The 10,077-nt window shown below is 40.2% G+C and overlaps 1 protein-coding gene across 2 annotated transcripts in view; it reads right to left on the bottom strand.

Moving 5' to 3' along the window:
• Positions 1–7,830: 7,830 nt before the first annotated feature.
• The window catches only part of tex264a (testis expressed 264, ER-phagy receptor a), a 59,446-nt gene continuing 57,199 nt past the window's right edge, over positions 7,831–10,077 (bottom strand). For both annotated transcript variants that reach the window (XM_076110387.1, XM_076110388.1), the window contains one exon: positions 7,831–9,623. In XM_076110387.1, coding sequence (XP_075966502.1) covers positions 9,241–9,623 — 383 coding nt within the window. In that variant the 3' untranslated portion in view covers positions 7,831–9,240. The remainder of the gene's footprint in view (positions 9,624–10,077) is intronic.

Raw genomic sequence — 10,077 nt, 5'->3', positions numbered from 1 at the left:
TGTTGATACTAAGAAAAATATGGAATACCTCCAGCCTCATCCTTTAAAGATGTTTTTCATATTGACCACATTTTTGACAAACTAGGAAATAGGAAAAGAGTGGAACTAGTGATTAGAAAAAAACAGAAAATCCACAATTGAGAGACTAGACTTTTCTGTGCTCCTTTGTGTTCTTCACAGATCATCACAGCTGTATTATATTGTGTTTGTAGACAACTGATTTCAGTTTCTTGAATCTGGCCGTCATAGTCTTTTAGATTGTCCTTGTTTGTCATCATATCGGATGCATTTCCACCTCAAAATACCGTGTGTGCGTATTTCTCACTCAACCTCTGTGGAATTACTCATCATGAATCATTCGAACAGTAGCAAACACGGCTCTTAAAGCTGTAGCACAATTGTTGGGCTGTTACATTTTAAAAGAGAGCATCATCTTTGGAATATAGTGATGGCAGATAAGATATTTACGGGAAAGCTTACATGGATCATCTCTGACTACTACAAGTATTTAAATCCAGTCCAGTTAATGTTGAAAAAAAGATTGACTGGTTACATCACTAAAACAATGAAATGTCTCCTAAAAATACAACTGCTGACCTTTTCTGATAAGGTCATTTATACAAGGAGCAATTAAAGAGCGAGGAGATCTTTGAGGTTTAAATATTGGAAGAGCAAATTTCCCAGTATTTTTGCAAAGCAGCAATTAAGCAGACAGGGATCAATTGGGAGGCTCGCTGCATCACTGTAAGTGTTTACGGTCGTATCAGCTGTGACAGTAAACGGAAAACAAACCTCATATTCAGTTCCTTATCACACAATCCATCTCATTTTATGCTTGCATCCCCTCATCCATCGCCTCCTGTCCCTTTTACCTGTAAAGGGGAAATCCTTGCATGTGCTTCACCTCCCAGGAGCCCCATTCTGCCTCCCTCATCAAACATTCATCCTCTCTCTTTGTCTCTCGCAGATCATTACTGCCAGGCCTGTGATTGGCTGTACTTTTGATTGGCAGTACTTTTGTTTTAGATGTTTTTATTGTATCTTTGCATTATTCATCATCGCACCACCGCACTGTTAAAAGGCCTGAAACACCAGTTTTTTGGGGGGGGAAATCATTAGAAGTGCTGTTCCTGGAGTGACAATAGACGTCAGTGAGCGATTTAAAGTTATCAAGATTAGAGCTCACATTTAGTTTTTCTGTGTTTTTAAATCGCATCAATTATATCACTAATAATACAATATCCAAGAACAGTACGGATCTGTTTTAAATGCGCCAGTTTCTCTGAAATTAGTTCTTGCCTTATCAAAATGAAAATTTCGTTGCATTCAGACTGAGTCGTGACATGTTTGGGTGAACACCACCATGCAAAACTACACAGCGGTATTTCCAACTTCATTTCAGAGAATCTCTGTATTCCCTTCGCTCTTTTCTTCTAATATTATCTCATTTTGATTCAGCTGTCCACAAACACAAAAAATAAATTTGGGAACTTGTGACACAAATATTCTGTTAATTCAATTTAGAGACTCTTGCAAACTAAAGTGTTTCCTTTAAAGGTTCTCTATACGACGGTCAGAGCATTAATAAAGCATCAAACAACTATTTGTAATAGTATTGGCTACCTGAACAAAGAATGAAGTATGTGTGTTAGTCCCTCTGTGTGTGTTGTTATCCGAGCTTCCCTGTGTTTTAGCTCATGGTCACCGCTCTGCACTGCACGGCGAATACACCTGATAACGTTGTTCTGACCGACGCCATCATCGCGAATGTTCTAGCGGCCACCCTCCGGTTCCCCATCAGTTAAACGCTGTTAGCTCTGTCAGCGCTGTTACTGTTGTTTGCATGGTTAGCGCTGTTAGCACTGTTAGCTGCGAGCCGCCGGCTCAGCTGTTACCATGTTAAGAGCCGTGTGAAGTCAATAGATATGCTCTGAATTTTGACCTTCAAGGCATCACAAGAACAAAACAAAAGGGTTGGGAACCATTGCTTTAATGCATCAACATTGGGTCTGAAAACACTGATCAACAGCTGATCATTTTAGAACAGTTTAAATGCTTTCTCAAACAGACGATCAGTTGCCACGACACAAGAGGTTGGCCTCTAACCTCCAGGTCTGAAAAGTGAAGCCAATGTGGAAGTGCCTCAACTTGCAATTTTTCTAATAGCCATCAGGAGGCGACTCCTCTGGTTGCAAAATGAAGTATGATTGTATTGAAGTCAATCTGAAAAAGTGACCCTTCTTCTCATTTGATTTATTACTTCAGTAAACATTGTTAACATGAGTTTATTGTCTCAATCGCTAGTTTCAAGTCTTCTTCAATACAGCGTGGTGTTCATTTAGTAAATGATGGTCCCATTTAGAGTCAAATAGATGATAAAGCAGGGCAGGCTTTAGGGCGGGGCTACTTTGTGTTTGACAGGTTGCTACCACGGTGTTGTCGGATCTGGGAGTTGTCCATGTTTTTCATCTTACAACTTCAACCCTTTCAGTGTGTTTCCAGTTAATTGTAACATTTTGGCCTTCTGTTGTACTTAGCTCCACTCTCTTGTGTCATTTCTGGTTGCAAAAAAAACAAGATGGCGAAAGCCAAATACCAACATTGAGAGGGCATAGATGCCAAACTCAAGGCTTAAAAACTTTAGTCCACAAACCAATGGGTGACATCACGTTGAATACATCTACTTCTTATATACAGTCTATGTTGAGCTCCAATAACTTGACAGCTATACACCTGTCAGAAATATATCAAGGATAGGGGCAACCAGTATATAATGTTTATCTTTGTGTCCAAATATTTTAAAATGAATGGCAAATTCCTCTGGACATTTAGTGCTAGGTCGTGTTAGATGTGGACATTTATTGGACAGAGTTTAAAACCACATATCTGTTGTTAATCCTCATATATGAAAAAGCTCTGTTCATCGTCTTGAGTCATTTTGATTACACTCTCTCGAGTGCCACTAATCCCGTTAGTATTACTGAAGTCAGCATTTATTTCAGTAAGAGGTGCAAGCAGAAAAATCAACAACGGTTGATTATTACTCACAATTAAGATTATTGATGCAGCTGACCTACTCACCTATAACGTCTTACACATACACAAATAATGTAAAATAGGAATTAGTCATTTGCAGTCAGTGCAGCAGTTAATTTTGATCTGAGAGTAATACGCACATCATTTATTAATTGGAAGCTTCTCTGTGCTTTCACTTGAGTAACTATGCTTAACTCTTTCGACTTGGTTAGGAATCTACTGGATGTTCAGTGTTTTTTTCTCAGTTTAATGTGTGATTTAACCATGATTTTATCAGGACTGCACTATCAATGAATGGTAAGTGGACTTTACAGACTCATTGAATGAGTATCTTTGATCTCGAATTAAATGTATGGGGGAAAGAAACCCTGAAATGCATACACATTGAAAACATTTCATTCATTCATTCCGTGCATCTAAAGCGCCAGTACTCTTTTTCTGTCATTTCACATAACAGCCACACAACTTATCTTATCCACGCTAGTGCAGATTTACTATCAGTTCATATAATACAAATCAGTACATAAATACTTACATGTATAGTGGTGCAGAGGGACAATACATATTTAATTTAACAGATGCTATAGGCATCAGGTGTACAGTATAAAGACCAAGCTTTATGTGATGTGATCCTGGAAGACATCCAACTTCCAACCGATGTATCGTACCTGCACATGTGTGTGTGAGAAAGTACATGACAATAAGGAAGAGGAAGTGAGGCTGTCCTTTTTGATAGGGCATATTTAATCACACGTAGCTAAAACAACCCACACAATAGTTGCTTGGCTTGCTGTAGAAACAGACTTGTCTTGCCTGTACTAGAAAGATCATGCATTCAAGTTCAAGCTCAAATTGAACATATCTGAGAAAAAGCATTTCCTGTTTTGGTTTTTCTTTGCAGATAATGAGTGCACTTTTGCATTGCTTGTTCCAGAACTCTAAACATGCTGCTACCTATCACACAAAGTAATTAACACGGCTCCCCCGTCCACATGTTACACTGTCAACGAGTCCCCTTGGCATCAACTCAAAACAAACAGGTGAGGCAGACCGCAATCAGGACCGAGCTGCGGAGGGAGTAAAGGTCAGACAGCCTCACCTCCTCCTGTTACTTTTTATTATTTCTGAATTCAGATGATGGCTGTGCAGCATGGTTTTCTACAGTCAACATGACCTGAATAATTAACTGTAATCAACATCTTTAGCAGTGAGCGCTGGGCTCACACATTATGTGTCCTTCTCAGTGTATAGAAGGAGGACTTACACTGTTAATTTAATTCTATGGCTTGAAAAAATAAATGATCAGAAACTCATATGGTCATTTAAAGACTTTCTTTCTGTGTTAATTAATTAATTAACTGTGTGTTGGGTGAACTGATTACACTGCATTCTGAGGGGGTTTCTATTGTGTTTTATCTGCTGAACATGCAGCACAGATGCCCCTGGGACTGGAGGAAACATCAACAGTACATTGTGCTTCCCTTATAATGACTGTCCAGCATTATCAACACAGCCTCTAAATATTTGCGCCTTGGGGTTTTCACTTATATTCCTAGTGTGTTTAAAAATGTATTTTGAACTCCTGAAGTATTTATAATCGAAGAATTACAGAGAATCACTCCATCTATAGCCACACGTGCAAAATCTCACTGTTCTCATGCTAATTTACAACAGCATGATGCTATTGATCAATAACGATTATTATTTTTTATTTCGGGATGAAAAAGACAATAATAATAAAGAGTATTATTCATTTTCTGAGTATCCTCAAACTATTAAGAAATGACACCGAAGGTTGAAACCAAACCAAATGATGAACCGTGTTTATGGAGACCATCTACTTCTACACAACGCCTCACAAACTAATTATCAAGTTTTTGACTTTCGACTTCGACCGATACTATTTTGCACTTTTTTATCATACAAAGTGATTTGTCAAATGAGCGAGATCGGAGATATGGTGGTTGTCGTGTGCTGCAGAGCCTGTTTAGTAGTTTGTCAGCAGCCTCGCACATGTGGAGTGTTGTTCAGCGAGTATAGCTGTGTAAAATGTGATCATTATACGGTATATAGAAATCGTAAATAGTGTGAATAAAAACAAAACGAATATTGCCAGAAAATGACAAATAACGCATATATTCCTCTATCCCCTTTGTCTTTAGATTACACAAATATACTTTAAGGATGTAAACTACAAAGGTGAGGTCAACTTCTCAACAAATTCAAACCTGAATACTAAAAGATTTCCCTCTCTAAAAACCATATCGTAGAAGTTCACAAAAAATGTACCTTCAGGCATCCAATGCACAAATCAGTCGATACAAAAAAAACACACACACACTCACACACACCAAATATCTTACCCGCAGGGTTCCTCAGTTTCCAGCGCTGCCGTGTGATGAATGGAGCGTGCAAACCCAAGGCATATCCTTTGCAGCAGTGTTGACTTTTTTAAACCTAAAACCAACGTGGATGTGAACTACAGTGGTGCTGGAAGAATGAGTGAATGAATAAACGAGGCGAGTGTGTCGCTGCCTGAAGTTTGAACCGCGTGCAGCTGAGCCGCGAGGAGCTGTCCGTGGTTCTGAAAAAAAACCACACTCAAACTACAACGACGAGCCTGCCCGGATACCTGGAGGTCGGATCCTGCTGACAGCGGTTACAAATTCACATCTCCTAAGCAAATGCAACTGACGCCCACTTCATTATTCTGATGGGGGGGGGGGAAAGGCGTTCACGTTTTTGAGCATCAACTGTGGGGAAATATAAATATAAAGATCAATCTAGAAAAAAAATGTGACGTTTATGAGCCTGATAGGATGACAGATTAACGGCTATGGCGCGCAAGAAACCCGTCAATCGGACACAAAGTTAAAATTCTACCTGTTACTCAAGCAGGCAACGCAAAATCTTCAGTAACTGGCAATATTTTCAAAAAAGATCTTGTTCAGATGAGCCATCAACAAAGGAGAGCCTCAACTCTCTTTGGACACCTGGACAAAGGCGCGGTTGCTCCACGCATGAACAGTCCTGGAGATCGCAAATGAACATTATGCAATTTAGAGCATGGTGGAAAAGATTTCTTTCAGCCGCTTTGTTCTAGTTTGCAAGCTGTTGAATCGGATGCGGAGACGCTTGAAGGGTCGCTACCTTTATTTGTTCAATCGGTCAGGAGGGGGCTACAGTATATTATAATAACGATTCTTTAGAGACCGCTCATCTTCAGCGGCGGGAATTTTCTTTGGGAGCCGCAAACAAGTTGTGACACGGCACGGAAGAGTGTGAGGTCAGTCCCAGATGGCACCGCGATGCGCACAGGGGGACATGCACTTTTAGAGGGTGAGCTGTGACCCTTTCCTCGAGCGAAAGCAGCTTCAGACACGCAGTGGTTGAGCACCCCCCCCCCCCCCCACAATCTCTTTCCACGTGCAATATAATGAGATTAATAATTAACATCATGGGAAGGCGATAGTCTACCCTATCAAAGCTGCACGACACCCCTGTGGGTTTCACAATTAATCAAATCATTTGTTGACCCAGTGTGTCATCGCAAGTCTCTTCCAGGCTGATGTTCATTTTTGCCTTTGGACAAAGGTTGTGGTGGCAGGATTAAAAACTGAAAGTGCAACAGGCATGTGGTGAGGGCATCTGTCCCCGCAGATGGATCACCCCTCTGTCAGCAGTACAGCCACCAATCTCAGAGTCTAATCACAAGACAGACTGTCAGGTGGGATATTTTATAACTTGACTTCTCCCATGGTCTGAATAATCAGGGTAATATGTCCGTAGTATAGTTTCTAATGATTTGTTCTATAGCCAACTTCTATATTGCAGATATGCAAGAGCAGAACAGTGTAAAGATGGAGGGTCAAATTAAAGCACACAACTTAAAGTGTCTCAATAAGGGGCTCCTACACTCCAAGGTGCAAGAACTCTGCTGGAGGGACAATCAGCGTTCTTCCAAACGGTATTTTGATTTGTCACCTACTGTGTATCTTGTGCTATTGAGGATTGTGTTCTTTTCTGCACCATGTAAAAGTCTACAAATGTCAGCCCAATATCGAATTTTGGAGCAACATACAGACATTTGAGAGCTTATAATAATAACATACAGTATGAGGTATAGTGGTCGATATCCATTTTTCTAGATAAGGACATAAAATGAACATATAATATGTAATGTGCTCGACATTTTACATGTGATAAATGAAACTTGCTCTCGTGCGGACAAATTATGTAAGAATAACTGAAGTTTGTAAATGGCCTCAAATGTATTATTTAATATATCTGTAATATATGATATTTGTGTGATAAACCCATACCCACCATTATGTTGGCCCGAGCAGAAGCAAGAAGGATTTTTTCTCTCTCTGGTTGATGGTTGATGGTGTAATACAGTGAAGTTACTGTTCCTACTATGGGTAAATGAAAACATTTGTACTCAAAGGTCACGATGCTCATTAAGGACCACTGGCTATGTGTGGATATGTGTCCATCAAACAGTAATAGTGTGTTGGAGCCTATTCTTCCTCTGCTGCTGTACTCACAGCTGATTAAATAAACTGCGACACAAACGCCAAACCCCTCATTCAAATGCTGCTTAGAATAACGCAGGTCCTGCTCAGGAGAACATTTTGGAATAGTCTTGAGTGTTTGTGCTTTCCATATTTGTTTTATTTTGTGCGCATTGATTCAATATTTTAATTGTGCCAGAGGAAATTGCTCCCTCAAGAAAATCTTAAAATAGCTTTACTGAATTTTCCGAACTGAAACATAAATTGTCATTATTGGCTCTTTCTTGAAAGTTTTTTTTCTTTTATTCAGCTTCTGAATTCCATGTCCTTGCCTTTGAAAAAGCAGCAGCAGCAAGAGACAGTCATTACAATGTCAAACCATGAAAGCAGTTAGCGCACAAGAGAGAGCTTGATAAGGTATTAGGCGCTAGCTTTTAGACAACAATGTGTCCCACTGCCACCCACACTTTGTAACTTCTCTCGGTTGGGATACAGACAAATAAAAATGGATAAGAATTGTCCTCAGAGTAGAGCAGTAATGATGCGGCTTTGTTTAAAAAAATAACCTACATTCTAAGTCTTAATACAGACAACTGTATGGAATACGGTTTTTATGATTTCTGTGTGCAACAAAATCTAAGCACAACTTCTTCCTGTCAACTTTACTTTTCATTTGAAAATGTTAATACAGACAGAAAGACACAGCCGTGGCAATGTGCTGTACATTACTTCCAATGTCTCACGGCACCAACAATTTCAACCTACAAACATATCACAACTAGTCTCTGGAAGAGAGTGAATTTTGGCTATAAACAGAACTGTGGAGTGGTTCAACAAACCGACTATAGAGGACATTACATTAAAAAACCAAAGCAATTATCTGAGCACAGTGAGACAACAAAGTTCTGTACACTACAGCATCCAAGTAGAAAAGTTTACACCTTTGAATTACATTTGAAATTATACTCCTGGTGAATTGGAGGCTACGATGACGTTACTTTACTGGTGTTGATGCAATTCTTTTCTCCCTCAGAGTTTTCCCCTGTGGGATATATATTGTCCAAATTGGAAAAAAAAACGTATACCACACTTAATAGGTCCATCAAAATGTCTACGTCATTAGCTCCGGCACATTCTCACCCCATCACTACTGCATATCAAGACACCAACACGTTACATAAAATCCTCAAACATGACCTTGAAAGTGGGGTACAATATCAACTTTCACACACGGGCAAGATTATGCAATATTATGATCCAGGTTATCTGGCATCGCTGTCCTTCTATTTAAGTACATCTTAAACTGAAGTATCACCCCTGATCTGAACAGGAATGGCAGGGATTCACACAGGATTACAGTTTGAAATGAAATATCGAGTTGAACAAATCTTGCCTCTCATTTGCTGCACACCATGTGCAGAGAAAATTAGGTTTACTCAAGAAGACTTCACCAAATTGTCCTATCCTGACAGAGTTTGTTGTCCTATCCTGACAGAGTTTAAATATAGGATCGGTAATGATAAAAAAAAAATAAAAATGACACCATAACAAAAAGTACAGGCTTCAAAAAAAGAATTAGAAGGCGCAGAAATAGGGCATGGTGGTCATGGCATGAACAGCTTTAGATCCACCAACAAGATTACATGACAGATAACCAGCGACAACTGAGAAACTCTCTAGCATGCCAGTGTTACATGGCCTCATCTCTTATCTCTTCAACATCCTCCACCGGCTCCTTCTTCTCGGCCACCAGTTCAACCTCTTCTCTAGCTGCGTCTTCACCCTCGGGGACCTCCGCCTCTTCTCCATCTCCCTTCTCCTCCCTCTCTTCTCCCGCCTCCTGCTCCTCCTGATCCATGTCAAGCTCCTCAAAGGACGAGCCGCTGCCCATGGACTCGTTTGAGCCTCTCTCGCTGTTGTCCCTATGCTTAATGTCTTCATTTGCATCCATTACGTCCCTCAGAGGCAGGGAAGAAGCCAGGGAGGCGGCTGTGGAAGCAGCCAGGGATGTCTCTCTGCTGTCCCAGGGCACACCGCCGCTCACTGAGCTCACATCACTGTGGGAGTCTGCACCTGCAGCAACGCGGAAAAAAGACACGTATAAAATAGGCTGTGTGAGCGTGCAAAAAAACAAACTACAATTACAGGCAAGCAAAACTCAATTAGAGTGAACTACAGGTGTGCTGATTTATTATTAGCTAATTTGATTCCCCTTGGTGGCACTGTAAAGAAGTCATTACTACCTCCACAAGAGCACAATGAAAAATACAGTTTGAAATACCCTATACTGGTTACTGTACCTCCTAAATGTTCACCCCACATTAAAGAAGTATTGGACATAGTGAGTCTTAATCCAAGGTGTTGGACAAATTAACATTTTGCCCCGAAAGTTATTACAATTTATCCTTTAGGACAATATTTTATTTAACCCAAAACCACAAATCAACATCATGGTGGCGCTAGAGGAATGGTCATGGGATTCATCCTCTAAAAACAGTGGCTGTCTGAACATGTATTACATACAATC

The sequence above is a fragment of the Anarhichas minor genome, unplaced genomic scaffold (genome assembly GCF_050575085.1).
Source record: "Anarhichas minor isolate MPS153535 unplaced genomic scaffold, ASM5057508v1 ptg000043l, whole genome shotgun sequence".
Lineage (NCBI taxonomy): Eukaryota > Metazoa > Chordata > Actinopteri > Perciformes > Anarhichadidae > Anarhichas > Anarhichas minor.
Note: the sequence above shows the minus strand (reverse complement) of the source record. Positions and strands in the feature narration are given on the sequence as shown.